Source organism: Archocentrus centrarchus, chromosome 12, assembly GCF_007364275.1.
Source record: "Archocentrus centrarchus isolate MPI-CPG fArcCen1 chromosome 12, fArcCen1, whole genome shotgun sequence".
Lineage (NCBI taxonomy): Eukaryota > Metazoa > Chordata > Actinopteri > Cichliformes > Cichlidae > Archocentrus > Archocentrus centrarchus.
The window spans coordinates 9,916,715-9,934,488 of record NC_044357.1 but is presented as its reverse complement, the minus strand read 5'-3'; the positions used below and the strand labels follow the sequence as shown (position 1 = coordinate 9,934,488).

The following is a 17,774-nucleotide window of genomic DNA, read 5'->3' as shown; positions in this document are numbered from 1 at the left end:
AAAAAGCATTTGTTGCGATTTCACTGGCTCCAGGATGCATACATGTTTTTGAGATGTTTAAAGTTTATGTAGAATTGCTACACTGACAGTAGATTACACTAAACCTGCTTCACATTATTGTTACATGTGATATTTCCACAGTTTCCACAATGTTTCACTGTTGACAGACTGATGAGAGTCAAAATCTGAAATAATAGTAATTAATAGGTTGTTTCCATGTAATGTGTAATGCTTATTGGAAACAGAAGATCTTGACTGTGCTGAGCGTAAAATGCAGCTTATGAAAATTAAGGCTATCAAACCACACAGCATATAAAATTTACTGTTAGCTGCCACCATAGGCTGAGTTTTATTTTTAATGAAATACTTTCTATATGTGCAGTAATAAGTCAAGCATGTATGTATGTATTCTTATGTAAAATGTCACTGTGTGGTATATTAAACTAAAGAAATGCTCATACTACAAAAAAATAGCTATAAATATCAACACTTGTTCTTTTTAACACAAATATCTAATCTGTGACATCACAGCAACCCACTGCATTTAGGGCCTGATGAAGGTCATCTTCATCAACATCTCTGAATGTACATGCTGAACCTCGAAGCAGCAGCTACAGCAGCTACAGCAGCAGCAGAAAACCACACCAGGTGCCTCTCATCTAAGAACAGGAAACTGAGGCTACAATTAACATGGGCTCACCAAAAGTGGACAAAAGAAGATTGGAAAAGCATTGCCTGGTCTGATGAGCCTTGATTTCTGCAGTCACATTCAGATAGTAGGGTTAGAATTTGGCGTAAATATGAAAGTGTTGTTATTAGTCTAGTGCAGGAGACTCAGGCACAGACTGAGGAAAAGTTCAGAAGTTTATTTACACCAAAGAAAAGCAGAACGTCTTGGACAGAAACAGTCTTTCCAGCTGAGGCCCAGGTTCCAGGCTGAACAAACTCCAAGGGGAATCCACCCCACAAAGGGAAAGCACTCTCACTCATGATTCCTGTGCAGAAGAGAACAGACTTAGGCAAAGGCAGACACTGGAGAAGGTAAAAATCATAAAACAAGCTCAACACTTACTGTGGGTGACTTAACAATCCAGCACCACTGAAGGCCTTCCAGCTTCTTAAATAGTGCTTCAGCAATCAGACAATTACCAGCAGGTGATTGGGTCAGAAGGGCGGGACAGTAGTAGAGCCCGCCCCCTGAAACACAAGGTGAGGTTATCCCAAAAACGCACACAATAGAGAGAGAGCAGAGAAAAGAAAGAAAGGGCGAGTCAGCGCAGGAGGACAGAGGACCGTGACAGAAAGCATGGAGCCATCCTGCCTTGTACCAAGAAGCGGCTACGGGGTGTATATTTAATTAAGAAGCAAATACAAGAAGTGCCACAAAACAGAATTTGTTCCAAGAGCGAATACCTTCATTTTTTTTTTTTAAATAATTTAATTTTTTTAACCTCCTAAGTAGGATTACGATTTTACTTAAGTAAAGGGTTTAAATATGTTTGCAGCACGGTTATTCTGTAAGAGGACCCAAAATGCAGGACACCACGAGGCAAACTAAATGTCCAAAAATCCAGATCTTTAATCCAAAACAGGCAGCGGTCATACACAGGGAATCACTCAGTGTGGCAAACAATCCAAATGAGGAGCCGGAAACAGGCAAATTATGAGAAATAACCACGAGGAAATCATGCAAAAAGCAGGAGATGATCTGGCAGCAGGGGAAGAAAGTGTGAGCATATGAAAACAAGTGAGATCCCTATCAGCTGATTGGGAACCTGCGTGCGGAGGGGACACCTCACAAAGGACAGAAAATACTTTTTTAAAAGACAGGAAGCAAAACTGACCACAGGGTAAAGAATAGAAGAGAAACACAACTACATGACACCCTGGATATAAAGCAATGGGACTGCACATGATCCTGAAAACCATGAAAAAAAAAACAAACACTGACAGGCACCAAAAGAAGCAACGGTGTCCTCTTTCGGCGTGACGCTCACGGTGCATCTGAGTGGCCCTGGAGGAAGTAATAATTTAATTCTTGCTGCTAAAACTTCAAACTCTGGTCTCATAACCCCGACATCAATTTCTAAATGATTTATGCACACCGTGCGGATTAAATCTGATTTGGTGGTTTTGCAGTGATTTTCTGCAGAGACGTAGAAATATGCCATATGCCACACACGCACGCACGCGCGCGCACACAAACCCGCATCCATATGCCACAATCCTGCGATGAGGGCGTCATCACCCCCACCCACCCCAACTCCACCCCGTTCACATCATCCGCCTCTGTCCCTGCACGCAGTTAAAGTGCAACCTCTGAGTAGTTTCATGCAATGATATGCTTTGTTGTTCCGTCCTGGGCTAAAGCGTCCGACATTTTTAAAGTGTCTCGGGGTGGAGGGGGACACAGACACAGCCTCGCCACCACACAGCTGCGAGCAGGCAGTAGCTTAAGCGGAGGGCGCAGTGTTGCAGTGCAATAATCTGGCTCACTCGCAGCTAGCTTATCGGTGCAGCTGTTGACTGGCAGCAAGTCCACTGAAACTGCGCCCACTCTCCTCCGTCCATCCCGCCGGAGGAACGGCCAAGAGGGGCAAATGAACGAGCTGGTGAAGAGTTTACCCTCCCCGACTCTGCCCGGGCTGCACCTCCCGTGTGTGGATGCCCACAAAGGCTGGCTCTTTAAATGGACCAACTACCTAAAGGGCTACCAGAGGCGGTGGTTCGTCCTCAGTAACGGCCTGCTGTCCTACTACAGGTGACGGTGTTTTATTCTGTTTATTTCCGATTTATTATGATTAAAGTTGTTAGCAGAGGTGATGGTGATAAAACAAAACAAAAAAATTTTAACAGGAAATCAAACTTTTTTTTAACCTCATCTGGAGGGAGTGCCCTGAATGGTGCCAGTTTAGCAACAGTAACCTAAATAAATAAAGTCATAACTCTAATAAGACCTGTGAACAATATTAACATTTAAACTATCTAAGGTTACATATGGTGTCCAACCGTATGTATCCCATGCGAATTTATATATAAAAAATACATATATATAATATACAGTCTCACTATCTTTCTATGATAGATAGCCAGATAGATAATTATTCATTTATTACACACACACACACACACATGCACACACACACACAGACATATATGTATGTATGTATACATGCATACATATATGCATACACATATATGTATGCATGTATGTGTGTATATGACCTGTGAACTATATGAGAGGAAGAGGGATAGGGATGCTATATTAAATTATATATAGTCTCTCTCTCTCTCTCTCCATAGATAGATAGATAGACTGTGCATGCAATCCTGCAAGATGAAGGTCTCATTGTTAACCTACAGCACATACTGTCCAGAGTCTTCCATCATTTAAACTTGTTTGGCTTGGCAGACTTATTGTGATGCTACTTAAACAGGAAGCTGCACTAAAATCAGTCAGAAATGGAGTTGGCCCATTTAGTAAATGGGGCACATCAGCGTGGTGCATTCTTTCTTTCTTTTTCTTTTTTCTGCTGTCACATGCTGCTATTATACCCCTCAGGACTCAGGCTGAGATGGCACACACTTGCCGTGGTACAATTCCCCTGGCGACGGCGCACATCGAGGTGGGTGACACCTGCCACTTGGTGTTAACCAGTGGAGGCCGGAGCTACCACCTGAAGGCCACCTCGGAGGGAGAGTGTCAGAAATGGGTGTCAGCACTGCAACAGGCCAAATCCAATGCCACTCTCTTGATGCATCACTCAGGTGAGCTAGTTGTTTTATACTCTTAGCGAGTCGTGTTTCAGACAGTATATTCTAGTGTAGTGTTAGTGTGACTGTTCTGTCACAGTGCTTTTCTTCCCTTTATAACAGTCAGTGTAATTTATTTCAGTTTGACGCTTCTTTAAACGAGACACCCACTGAGTGTCCCAGAATTTGCACTTTAAAGGAGCAGCATGGTTCACCTGAGAAAGTCTGAGGCAGTCAAACTAATTTTAGCCGTCGCCTGAATGCATGCTCAAACAACCAAGACCCATTTTTCTAAATGCATATTGTATTTTTGTCGTCTTCAGTGTTATGTAAACAAAAAGACACAAGGTGGCAGTGTTATTCAGGATGTTCTTATGAGAACAGTCTGTCAGGGCCAAGGGTGTGCTTAAAGGCAAAAAAGAAGACGCTGTCTTTAATCTTGTCATATTAAATTACATCTTGCATCAGCTATCATCCTTGTAACACTCACTTTATTTTCACCTTGAGACAATATAGCATGATATTAGATGTAATATTTAAATGAAGAAGACGCTTTCTATCCAGCATCAAATGAACCAGGAGCAAAGATGTGGGGAGGGGTTTTTTTTTTTCCCCCTCTCTCTCTCTCTCTTACACGAATGTGCAGAATCGCACATGCAGTTACCACCACCTCCCCACCCTGTCTCCTCTCTCCCTCCCTGTCTCCTTCACTATGACGACAGTGAGTGCTGAATGAAATGACCTTCCTGTAGACTCCTCCTCCCCTTCTGATTGCAGGAGGGGTAAGAAAAAAAAAGAGAGAGCAGGAGGGTGTGAGCATTTTCATTGAAAATATTTTCCACTATACACTCTGTGGACATTAGGAAGACAGCCTTTTCAGTGAGTGTCACCTTGTAAGTAGCCTGCTCATTATTTTACTCGTGGCAGGATCAGTGAGACAGACGCTGTGCGCTTGCTTGCATGCTTTTCTTGCATCTGTGTAATTAGTAATTGTAGCTGAATGTGTTTGTTTATGGAGTTCACTAAGTTGGGCAGGTTCTTCTGGTAAGTGCACATGCACAGGAATTTCTAAAGTGGCAGCAGAGCAGCCATTTACGGTCCCAGTTGATTTGACTTTTAAATAAAGCTGCTAAAGAAATCCTTACTTCAAAGGTCTGCAACGCCCCAGAATGTTGTGTGAAATGTTTGAACTGGGAACGTGTCACTGACCATGTTAGTGTGAGGAGATCATGACTGATGTGTGAGATGTTTATGCTGTATCTCCCAGTACGTAAAATACTAGTTAAAATATAGAGATGAGCTCATTTACATTATTTTACACATTTTAAGACAGTTTCTTTTTTTCAGAAATTGCCTTAAAAGTGCTGCTGCTGTATGTTTCCAGTTAATATTGTTCATCATAGATTTATAATCCATTTAGTACCGTTATGTAAGGTTCGCACAGGTTTTATAGGCTGTAACTGATGTGTTTTTATGCATGTGCAAGAAGAGACACAATGCCTTGTGTGTTTTGGTGTAATGTGTGATGTGATTATAGATTATCACTGAGTGAGCTTTTTTCTTCTGGGCTTATTAGTGGGGCAAAGTAATCGGCTAAAAGGTGGACTAGGACAGCCTCTGTCTATCTTGTAATATCTGTCGCACATCACTACAAGCTTCTGGCTCCTCTAAAATATGTATAGATATGTATGCTGTGAAAAGATAATGTTCCCAGCTGGTGTTAAAGACAAGATGAAAGTGTGAGAATGAATCCAAATAGACCATCCCAGAGCCAGCTTATAGCACATACAGTCAGACTTTAAATGCTTTGTCCATATTGAGGAAGCTTACAGTGCATCCCCTGATTTTTAACTCTCTCCTCCCACACTGTGTCCATATTGGTGCTCCCGCTATCACCTGTGGGTGTTTTCTTCATTTTTTTATGATTCAACGATGAGTCACCAATTGGTCTTGGACTCCCCAGAGTTCTGTGTGGAAAAGAACCCATCAGTGCACAGACTAGACCAGTATGCCTGTGCCCTACATGTATACTGTTATTCTATGGATGAGCACTTCCATATATAAACACGCTGGATGGCAGATGGCCTCAGATCGCAGATTCATGATTTCTTAACACCTTGAGTTCCAAAGTGAGATTATTCTATCTCTCTCTATATATATGTGGGTCATGAAACCATTACAGATGCCTGAAGGATTTTTTCACTCTCTCATTTTTAATCTTCTCCTCCAGAGACGTTGTTAATCCACTTTGCCCTGATTGTTTTCATTTCTTTGCCCCTTTAGAGTGGAGCAGTTTATCCCCCCCCCCCCCCCCCCCCCCCCCCCCCCCCCCCCCCCCTGCATAGGCAAGGCTTTCTTTCAGCACAGCAGGAAGATTTTGACCTAGAAAAGTTTCATCGCATAGGAGGGAGGCAGTTACGTGAATTTAAAGCTGGTTTATTTGTATTTGCATTTATTGCCACCTATAAATGTCTGTCTCTTTTTTATACTGCACAAAAACCTTTAATAGAGCAATGTTTGTTTCCAACCTGCAGAATTGTTAGCAGGTGCATTATAAATGAATATCCCAAAGTGTGTCGGGCTGAAAACTACAGTTCCCATTCAATGAGCATCTGTAGAAAGAAGACGAGTGAGTGAGAGTAGATACAGAAACTGTTACACCTAACTTTCTGTGAGTACAAAGGGGACTGTAAGCGAGATAGTTTAAGGTTTTAAGTAAAGTAATTTCTTTATGATGCCTTGTAATTAGTCAGGTCTCCCAGCACTCCACCAATAAGTCCAAAGACTGATGGTTTGGCTCACGCTGGCAAAGGGGTAGAGAGAGAGAAATAGAGAGGGGGAGACAGAGGAGAAGAGGGTAGTGCGTCATCTTTTTTTTTTCTCCTTCTTCCTCTAAAAATAGCATTGCCTCCTGATTGCACAGGCCTACGTTTCCAGGGCAACAGTGTTCATTCACAGCTTTCCAGTGTTGTAGAGGACGGCTTGTGGTGGATCAGGGTGTGAAGTGTTATTATCTTCCTCTAGCCAGTCCCCCATTAATACTCTCTCAGCTTGTCTCGATCTAAATTTTAAATGTATTTCACAATCTGCCTTTACCTCCCCATGTGCTGTTCACTACAGTATCACATCACATCACAAACACCCACACTGTTTACATGTAATAACCTGTAATGACACACTTGCATCTTTTTTGGGGAAATTACTAAAATTATGTATTGGCTCTGTTTTTGCATGTGTGTGTGTGTGTTTGAAGATGACTCGGGAGATGAAGCCCCTGTACATCAGGAAGATCGTACTCTAACCCAAGGGGTGCTTAAGACTCTGGCCAGCAAGCTAGATGACCTGAGCACCTGTAATGAGCTGATAGGAAAGCATGGTGCAGCTCTCCAGCGCTCCCTCAGCGAACTCGAGGACCTGCGCGCGTCCACTGACAGCACAGACAAAGTGAAAGCTGTTAACGAGCGAGCCACCCTCTTCCGCATCACCTCCAATGCTATGATCAATGTGAGCCATTCAGTTCTCAGGCGGTATATAGCCACTCTAATGGGAGACTGCAAACATCCTTAACAAGGGGAATGGAGGGTGAGGGCGCTGCCGGCAATCCTTTAATGTGTGTTGTGTTCACACCTCAGGCTTGTCGTGATTTTGTGGACGTGGCAGAATCTCACAGTCGGAGGTGGCAGAAGGCCCTGCAGCATGAGAGAGAACAGCGCCACCACCTGGAGGAGACCATCGAACAGTTAGCCAAACAGCACAACAGCTTAGAGAGAGCCTGGAGGGAGAATCCCACCTCATATACAGGTGAGGCTTTCTGTGTCTCCCAGACATCCTGTGTCACAGAATGAGAAACAGGTGGTGCACAGTCATGTTACTCAGAGGGACTTTATCTACAATCTGCAAGGACAATTACAGTAACCAAATAGGTTTTTAAACTATTATTTTAGTGATTTTTAAAATATTGATAGAGATGCTAAGATTTTTTTTCTGAGGCACTAGTTTGTTGTGTGTTACTGTTTTTGACTGTTAATCTTTGTCAGCACGTTTTTTTTTTCTGTTTGGTATAAACGATGTTAATGTGTTAATGGTTACAACCTAAGCTTTGTGCAACAAAGTTACAAAGCAGCCAAGCGTGGCCTGCTGACTTTGTTGCCAAGTTGCTATTGACATGTTGATCTAGTGCTTGTTGATATCATCCCTGGGCTGTGTGTGTGTGTGTGTGTGTGTGTGTGTGTGTGTGTGTGTGTGTGTGTGTCTGAGCGTGGAACACCTCATTTTGCAGCTCAATATTCTTTTGAAAATGAGTTGTAGCCAGTCATTTCTGTAAATACAGCATTGTGCACCTACAATCAAGCACACTGTACACAACTGTAAATAACAGTTAAGAAACAAGTGATTTATAGCTTCTTCTTTCAGCTGCTCCTTTTAGGGGTTGTCACAGCACTGCCTCCATCTCACCCTATCCTTTGCATCCTTCTCTCTCACACACCAACCCTCTGCATGTCCACTCTTTTCCTTCTGCCTGGCAGCTCCATCTTCAGTGTCCTTTGGACATTGTATCTACTATCTAATATCTTGTCTCTCCTGGTCATTCCCAACAAAATGTTTAGCAGCTGAGTATGTTATGCTGAAATTCCTCACTTCTGTTCCTAGCCACCTACAAGGCAAACATTATGAAGCTACTAATTAATTAAACAGCTTCTTCATATCACTTTGAGGCAAGTCTCAATAAAGGTTTTACGTAAGTGTTTTTAGTCTTTGTTATTTGGCTGCGTTCTGTGTGGTTGTACCACAGGATGTAGCGGCCTCTCAGCTCACCTGTCCTGCGCTTGTTGCCGTAGGTGTGGAGCGGTCTCAGGAGGGCGATGCGAGCGATGAGAATGACGAGGCAGAGTTCTTCGATGCCATGGAGGACTCACCTGCGTTCATAACTGTGACTGCTACTGGTAACATAGAGCACAAGTGAGCGGCATCACCTCTACATGGTTACTGCATGTTTAAACTCTGTCCTAACCCGCTGAACTGTTTTTATGAATGTTTTGTTGCTTTCTCTCAGGCGCTCAGGAAGTAATCAGAGTATGATGAGTGGAGGATTGCCCAATGACTGGACTCACAATGAGAATGTATGTCGCAAGAATACTGATATTAATAAAATACACTTTACTCAGTTGCCATATGCACACAGAAAAGCTCATCTTAGCTTGTCCTTTTTTCACAGGACACCTCAGGCACAAACCACATGCAGCTACAAAGAACAAGGCGCAGTCGTATTCCTGACAAACCGAATTACTCCCTTAACCTGTGGAGCATCATGAAAAACTGCATTGGGAAAGACCTGTCCAAGATACCCATGCCTGTAAATGATAAACATATCTGTGCTTGCCACAGATGAGCTCTAGTTAAGGCTTTATGGGGTGTGAATTTAAATAAATGGGTATGAAATGTGTGATTGCAGGTAAACTTCAATGAGCCGCTGTCGATGCTGCAGCGTCTGACTGAGGATCTGGAGTACAGTGAGCTTCTGGACCGGGCAGCTCGCTGCGACTCACCCCTGGAGCAGATGTGCCTGGTGGCTGCCTTTTCTGTCTCCTCCTACTCCACCACAGTCCATCGCACAGCCAAGCCCTTCAACCCTCTGCTGGGGGAGACTTACGAGCTGGATCGTTTGGAGGAGTATGGTTATCGCTCCATCTGTGAGCAGGCAAGAAATTACTTAATTAGTGTATTAATGCGTACTTAGTCACATTTTAAAAACAAAGGGGAGAAGAGCAAATCTGCAGCCAACGCATGTTTGTACTGGGTCTGCTGACACCAGCTGATACAATTCACTTTCAGGTGAGTCATCATCCACCAGCTGCTGCCCACCATGTGACGTCTCAGCGAGGATGGACCCTGTGGCAGCATATCACTATCGATAGCAAATTTCGTGGGAAATATATTTCTGTTGTGCCGTTAGGTAAGAAGCAATCAATCAAAGATGGCAGTCACTTTATATCAGCATACATGCTACTACCACTCAGATATGATTTATAAATGCACTGAACTATATGGGTGATGTTTTGTATGCATTTCTTTTTACCATAGGAAACATTCACTTGCAGTTCCACTCAAGTGGAAACCACTATGTGTGGAGCAAAGTGACTTCAACGGTGCACAATATTATTGTAGGGAAGCTCTGGATTGATCAGGTGTGTTCATCTTGTGCTTAATGCAGTGCATTTGCACAAAGTCAAAGAAAGGAGCTGTCTGCAGTATTGTGCAAAAGGAATGAGCCACCCCTCATTTTTAAACATATTTTGCTGAAGAGCAAGACTTAGCAATAGTTCTCCTGGCTTTCTGAAGGTCTTTCAGAGTCTTTCTTTGGACGTTGGCTGCTTTCACACTGATTTGCAGTCTAGTCCTTGTACCTGACCACATTCAGAGGAATATTTTTTTTGTTTGTTTGTTTGTTTGTTTGTTCAGCCACTTAAAAGTCTACCTAGGAATCATTTGAGGATTTTAAAAAGGTAACCTAACTCAAGGGATTTAAATTGTATCTTTATGCATTTTGTTACTAGCAAAAATTCAGAATTTGTTCAATCTCTTTAGTTAAATCTACAAAAAATGTCAAAGATAGCACAGTTTGATTGGTGATTCCCGAAGAGATATTAGCTGAAAACTTGGGAAATCCTTAAAAAAAAATCTGAGGAAACTGAACAAGTGGACAACAAAAGAAGAAGTGGCATTTCTAAAAAAGTATCTGCAGCAGTATATTTCCAGTTTTCTGAGCAAAATATGATATGAGGATTGACTCAAGAGTTTTGCACAGAACTGTACAGTGGTATAAATTGGTACAGAACAGCAAACCAGTTTATACTGTAGGATTTAAAAGCAGAAACCTCTCTTCAGCCCATTTCAACAACATCTAAAATAGGAAATGAGTGTTTAGAAAAGCAAAATGGAAAGAAATTGAATTAAAATTGCTTTGTGTCAATGAGTAGGTGAGTGTGTGTTTGAATGGGTTAGATGTTAAGCCAAAAGGGAAAGCACGCTTTTAAGTCACATCTGTTTTTCTTGTTGCCAGTCTGGGGACATTGACATTGTGAACACCACTACCAAGGACACCTGCCGTCTCAAATTCTCCCCCTACAGCTACTTTTCCAGAGAAGTCCCACGCAAAGTAAGTCTGTGCTAACTTCTCACTGACTAACAGACAACTGCAGCAGCTTCTTTGTTACAGCATTTAGTTTCACACTGAGCCAAATGGCTACCACTACATGATCCTCGGGAAAGAATCTTCAACACTGTTTTAGCATATCCAACTTTAAAAATAATGGATACTCTATACTCCTTAAACAAAACAAATAAAATGATAAACATGAATGAACATAATAACCAGCTGTGAATATGTCAGTGTGTAGAAAACAGAGTATTGAACTGGGGACAGTTACAGGATCTGCTGATCCTGGTTCCACTAACTATTTTATTCTGCTCTTCCAAATTATGTGGGAATACAGTAAAAATAACTGGACACGGTCATCTGAAATTATTGAAATTGAAGATTGGAAAGGCGGTTGATTCAGATGACAAACCTGTGAAGGCATGGAGATGTCTGAGAGTGAGGGCAGTGGACTTTTTAACCAAATTGTTTAACAGTACTGGAGAGTGAGAGGATGCCTGAGGAATAGAGATAGAGCTGCCAGACAGGAGGAAAAGAGGAATACCACAGAGAAGGTTAAGGGATGCAGTGAAAGAGGACATCCAGAGAGCTGGTGTGACAGAAATGGATGCCAGGGATAGGGAGATCTCCTCTAGCGACCCCTAAATGGAGCAGCAAAAAGAAGAAGAAGAAAAAGAGGAGGATACTTGCATGGGAATATAGTGATACTGGAAACAGTAATTACCAACCCTACAACTGGAGAAATAACAAAAGAGAAGGTGCAAAGTTTCAAACTATCAGAACAAGAACCTCTCTTTAAGGATCTATGAGATGTGCCACACTAAAGTTAAGATCATAAAGTAAGTAAAACCAAGGAAGGTTTGATAAATTTAAATGCATTTATGGTGCATTTTATAATACTTTGAAACAAACAAAGATTTAAAAAAGATGAAAGAAATTCCAAAAGTCAAAGTATGCAATCTTTTAATTTATATTCTGAGCAAGTATCAGCAGCCAGAGAGGCTGAAAACTGCTCATCTCTCTTTGGAAAGCTAATTTGCCTTTAATGGTTCTTTCTTCATGAGTTATTTTTCTATTGCTGCCAGCCTTAAAAAGCAGTAACCTACTGCAGAAAGTAGCAGCAACTCTACTAATTTCCAGTGCTGATTTGTGCCACCACTTTATGTTGTGGAAATTAAGTCTCAGAAGAGTTTTCAAATGTAACCATTTCCTTTATTTACATAAAGACACAGGGAGGCTGACACATCAGAGGATTACAACTGCTTGCACAGAACAGCTTTGTGCTTGTTATGAGAACTTTCGTCCTGACAACTTTTTCTCTTGAAAAATGGCTATCCACCATTCTTTTTCACCTTATTTTAAAGGGTGTAGAAGAAGGGACCTTGCCCTCTGAGGTACTGGCAGGATACAGTAATGAGGACTTGGGTAAAATAAAGTCTTGTTATAGTGAATTAAAACTAAACTAAAACTAGGTGTGAAAAACCCACAGACAGTAAAACCAAACAAACGTGGACTTCCAGGTGAGAAAAATGAAGCCAGGTTGAGTGCCTTAACCCTGCATTCTATCTGAAAGCCACCAGATGGCGATAGCTGTGAAATGACAAGTAAATAAAAATGAAAACTAATAAAAAATACAACACTATAATAACCTTGACCACAGGTGTGTGTGTGTGTGTGTGTGTGTGTGTGTGTGTGTGTGTGTGTGTGTAGGACATGTTATCATGCTTGGCTTCTAATATGGGACGCTTAAATTATATAGTGGTTAACACATTCACCTTACATGTGAAAGATCCCTGGTTTGAGACTTGGAGGAGACACAAACACAGCCTCCGGGGTGCTCCCAGTCCCAAAGATGGGAGGGTTGTGTCAGGAAGGGCAGCCGGCCAAATCAACCATGAGGATCCATCCGCTCTGGTAACCTCTCAGGAAATAAGGGAGGAGCCAAAAGCACTTTTAATTATTCCCTTCGAACTGAAGCTGTAGCTGTAGTAATGAGCCGCGGCTGGTGCAAGATTCTCTCCTCTTTTCATTGTCAGTGCACCAATATTGCACTTCCTCCTACAAGAATAGCACATTCAGTGCAGCTTTATTGAATCTACATTATTTGTGTAATCTTGTTAGCACTGAATAAAGCTAGGTTTGACCTTATGGATATGTTTCAAAGAACTGAGAAATCTGGGATTACACCAAATGTTTAACAGTCTAATCCAGCTAAACCATGAATCCATGTACGGATTGATCTCTTCCTGCGTGGTTTGTTCTTTGTTATCTTTAGGTGACAGGAGTGGTAGAGGACCGAGAGGGTACGGCCCATTACATCCTATCGGGGACCTGGGATGACAAGATGGAAAGTGCCAAAATAGTGGATAGCAGCCAAGGATGCGGTGGCTCTGAAGGCAAACAAAAGACCGTTTATCAGACTCTTCCGCCCAAACTGCTGTGGAAGAAATATCCCCTCCCGTACGTAACACATTTCTACTATATCTTTATGACTGAGTTTGTCAGTGTGCTCTGCTCCTGTTTCTCCTGCTCCATCTGCGTCTTTTGTCTCACTAAGTTCTGTCTATCTGTTCTATCCACCAGAGAAAATGCAGAGAACATGCACTTTTTCTCCACCCTGGCTCTGACTTTGAATGAGCCAGAAGAGGGTGTTGCACCCACTGACAGTCGTTTGCGGCCAGACCAGCGGCTCATGGAGGCGGGTCTGTGGGATGAAGCCAACAGCCAGAAGCAGCGTCTAGAGGAGCGACAGAGACTGGAGAGGAAAAGAAGGGAGGCGCAAGCTAACCAGGCCCTGGAGGAGGGTGAGTACAAGAAAATAAGAACAGATGATGACACAGATTCTGACTTTTACATCATTTGCACAACCTTCAGCATAGATGAGCAGCTGACCAGAGCTTGTCTTTGGATGACAGCAAAACCTCATTTTGCAGCCAGCTTATAGACGAGCCGTGCTGTGAGTGATAATCAAACAGCTCAGGTTAAATTTGTATTTTTTCCTAATGATTTATTGTTTAGCTTTGATCAGCAGCTGACTAAACTTTACCAAAGCAGTAATGGAGTAATTGGCAAATGTTGTCATATTTAGAGTCTGTGGAGAAAGAAAATATTTTTGATATCCTGAAAAAGAGCACATATTCAACTGTGCCTTAAGACAGCCTGATTCTGTGTCTTCAGGTCAAGACATTGAGGGCTACCAGCCACTGTGGTTTGAGAAGAGGACAGATGAGACAGGAGAAAGCTCCTTTATCTATAAAGGCGGCTACTGGGAGGCCAAAGACAGACAAGACTGGAGCCACTGTCCTCAGATCTTCTAGAACAAAATGCCTCTCACGCCGCAGCATTAGACAGACTGAGAGCTTCCTCACGATGTGAAGAAACTCTAAAGGATGGGGAGTTGTATGTAAGAGTTTGGATGTGCATGTGCGAGTGAGACAGCTGATCTCTCCGGGAATTTCAAGCACAAAAACCTCTGGTTCCACTTCCTAATTTACTTGCTCCTGCTCAGCGTTTCCAAAATGCATGGCCTCAGATTAAGAGAGTTAAGAGTTCCTAATGTGTGCGAGTGTGTGAGTAATATGTGCACTAAAGGGATTTCGCTAAAGGATTAACTCTAGGCTTCATGTGGATGTTTGGATACAAGCTGTGAATGCCTTGTTTCCTTCAAAACTGGAACTACTTGCTGAGCTCTGGCAGTGATTTTAAAAGAACTGAAGAAGACTTCATTTACTGATCCCCGTGATTTCTTGGTATTTTATTATTAATCTGTTTCTAAAAATGGCACAAATTTTATTTTGAAAGGATTGACATTTATTATCTGTATTGACTGGCCTCTAAAGAAATTACAGTATGTGTCCAATTCTTTCAAAGGTGCCCTCCACCACTGTTACATTTAAGTCAGTAGCAGAGGGCACCACACCCCCTCTGAAAGCACTTAAATAATGTCTTCACTGGCCCTGGAGAAGCTTGAGTTGAGTTGGAAAAAATTACTAAAGCAACATACACTATATTGCCAGACATTTTCAGTCACCCATCCAAATCATTGAATTCAGGTGTTCCAATCCCTTCCATGGCCACAGGTGTATAAACCAAGCACCTAGGCATGCAGACTGCTTCTGGGTCGCTCTCAGGAGCTCAGTGAATTCCAGCATGGTACCATGATAGGATGCTACCTGTGCAACAAGTCCAGTCATGAAATTTCCTCGATACTAAATATTCCACAGTCAGCTGTTAGTGGTATTATAACAAAATGGAAGAGAATGGGAATGACAGCAACTCAGTCATGAAGTGGTAGGTCACGTAAAATCACAGAGCGGGCTCAGCAGATGCTGAGGCGTATTGTGTGCAGAGGCCACCAAATTTCTGCAGTATCAATTGCTACAGACCTCCAAACTTCATGTGGCCTTCAGATTAGTTCAAGAAGAGTGCACAGAGAGCTTCATGGAATGGGTTTCCATGGCTCAGCAGCTGCATCCAAGCCTTACATGACCAAGCACAATGCAAAGTGTCGGATGTAGTGGTGTAAAGCATGCTGCCACTGCACTCTAGAGCAGTGGAGACGTGTTCTTTGGAGTGATGAATCACGCTTCTCTGTCTGGCAATCTGATGGCAGTTGCCAGGAGAACGGTACTTGTCTGACTGCACTGTGCCAAGTGTAAAGTTTGGTGGAGAGGGGGATTATGGTGTGGGGTTGTTTTTCAGGAGCTGGGCTCAGCTCCTTAGTTCCAGTTACAGGAACTCTTAATGCTTCAGCACACAAGACATTTTGGACAATTTTATGCTCCCAACTTTGTGGGAACAGTTTGGGGATGGCCCCTTCCTGTTCCAACATGACTGCGCACCAGTGCACAAAGCAGGTCCATAAAGACATGGATGAGCGAGTTTGGTGTGGAAGAACTTGGCTGGCCTGCAGAGTCCTGACCTCAACCTGACAGAAAACTTTGGGATGAATCAGAGCGGAGACTGTGAGCCAGGCCTTCTCGTCCAACATCAGCATCTGACCTCACAAATGTGCTCCTGGAAGAATGGTCAAAAATTCCCATAAACACTCCTAAACCTTATGGAAAGCCTTCCCGGAAGAGTTGAAGCTGTTATAGTTGGAAAGGGTGGGCCAACATCATATTAAACCCTATGGATTAAGAATGGGAGGTCACTCAAGTTCATATGTGTGTGAAGGCAGACGAGCAAATACTTTTGGCATTATAGTGTATCTGTGTAATCCTTGCTTGGACTCTATATAAAAACAGAGTGTGCTTCCTAATCAACTGCTAACAACAGCTTGAAAGCAGAATTAGACCAACTCATAATTGCTCATTCTTCCACAGCAGTCATTGGACAGCTTTATTATTTACCCTACAAACCACGGTTTCACATCAAAATGCCAATGTCAGCTGAAGTGGACTGATTCTAAGTTCTGGATCCACCAGGAAAAGTTTACCAGGCAGGGAAAATCCGACTAAAGACACTACTTATGGGGATCCAGCATTTTTGGAGCTCCACCGTTACCAGGGACTAAAAGTTAGCATGTTGTCTCTCACGGGGTGGCACAGTGGTTCATTGGTTAGCACTGTCGCCACACACCAAGATAGTCCTGGGTTCAAATCCACTGGCCAGCTGGGAACCTTCCTTCCCTGTGGAGTTTGCATGTTCTCCCTTTATCTGTGTTGGTTCTCTTCAGGTGCTCTTTGTTCAAACACATGCTTGTTAGCTTAATTGGCTGCAGGTGAATGTGAGTGTGAATGGTTGTCTGTCTCCCTGTGCTGGCCCTGCAACAGACTGCCAAGGTGTACCCACCTCTAACTCTCTAACAGCTGGGATAAGATCCAACTTGTGTTTCTGGCAAGTCCCGACAGTAACACAACTAAGTGATGACACTGACAGAGAGTCTTTTATTAAGTCCCCAGACTTTGTAAAAGTGCAGTAGTACATGATGCACCTGGAGTACCCCTTCAAATATCTTGAAACTCAACTAAAAGAGTTCTAAGTATAAATCTACTAAGCCTGGGATTTTCTTCAGCAAGGGATTATGTTGCTGCTTCATGGTAATTTTAGCCTTAATTATGTAACACAATAGCAATTCCCTAGTAACTCCTACTTTGAAACAAAAAGTTTTGTACAGATAAAAAAAAAAATCTAGCAGGCTGTTTTTACTTTTGAGCTAACCTGCAAGTACACAACTGGGTAAATTCAATTTAATAATTTTATTCAAAATATCAGGGTGTAGCTTCTTAGTAAGTAGCAATGAACCTGTTTCCCCTTGTTTAAAATGGCTACAAATGTTGGTTAGCTGTATCTTAAAAATTGTGTTGCTTCATTTGAATATGCCAGCAATAAGAAATACTGCACAGTCACTTGTGATTTAAAAGGAAAAAAAAAAAATACACTCCCACATCAGGGAGGCGTTTATGCAGCCCAAATGTTATGTTGTATTAATAGTATTTCATCATATGAATCATTCAAAAACCTTCAAGTCATTACACTTGCTCATGTTTTTGTGCGCAGGCAAGCACTGGTGTAAATTGGTACTATATACACTCTATAACCTGTTTATTTATAGTTCACTGTGTATTACAGCAGGGCACGATGCACAAATATGACTGCCTGTTTGGTTTTGGCCTGTACATAGCAAAAATATACTAGAAATAAAATCACAGCATTTGTAATAACTTTAAGAAGATATGCAGTGCTTTAACATCCATATTGTCATTAATCTCTATTGTGTATACATAATGAGTCAAAAGTGTATGCCAGCTAAATGAGATGTTGGGTAAATTAAACAGTGACTCTAAGATTATAAGAGTATAAAATGATGCAATGACACGTTTACCTGATAATACATGCTACATAATTTAAAGGAGTCCACAGC

At 42.2% G+C, this 17,774-nt stretch overlaps 1 protein-coding gene across 1 annotated transcript; it reads left to right on the top strand.

Moving 5' to 3' along the window:
• Positions 1-2,420: 2,420 nt before the first annotated feature.
• On the top strand, positions 2,421-15,012 carry osbp2a (oxysterol binding protein 2a). The gene is made up of 14 exons (XM_030742652.1): positions 2,421-2,761; positions 3,563-3,768; positions 7,007-7,257; positions 7,386-7,554; positions 8,592-8,712; positions 8,807-8,873; positions 8,969-9,106; positions 9,206-9,451; positions 9,586-9,706; positions 9,835-9,938; positions 10,814-10,909; positions 13,185-13,369; positions 13,493-13,713; positions 14,087-15,012. Exons 1-14 carry the CDS (start codon positions 2,601-2,603, stop codon positions 14,224-14,226), a joined length of 2,226 nt encoding a protein of 741 aa, XP_030598512.1. The 5' UTR covers positions 2,421-2,600; the 3' UTR covers positions 14,227-15,012.
• Positions 15,013-17,774: the final 2,762 nt, after the last annotated feature.

Excerpts from the sequence above, each read along its gene's own strand:
- osbp2a (XM_030742652.1), top strand. The coding sequence starts at position 2,601 with ATGAACGAGCTGGTGAAGAGTTTACCCTCCCCGACTCTGCCCGGGCTG. Across the intron at positions 3,769-7,006 it reads TCTCTTGATGCATCACTCAG|ATGACTCGGGAGATGAAGCC; the intron begins GTGAGCTAGTTG and ends GTGTGTTTGAAG. Across the intron at positions 7,555-8,591 it reads GAATCCCACCTCATATACAG|GTGTGGAGCGGTCTCAGGAG; the intron begins GTGAGGCTTTCT and ends TTGTTGCCGTAG.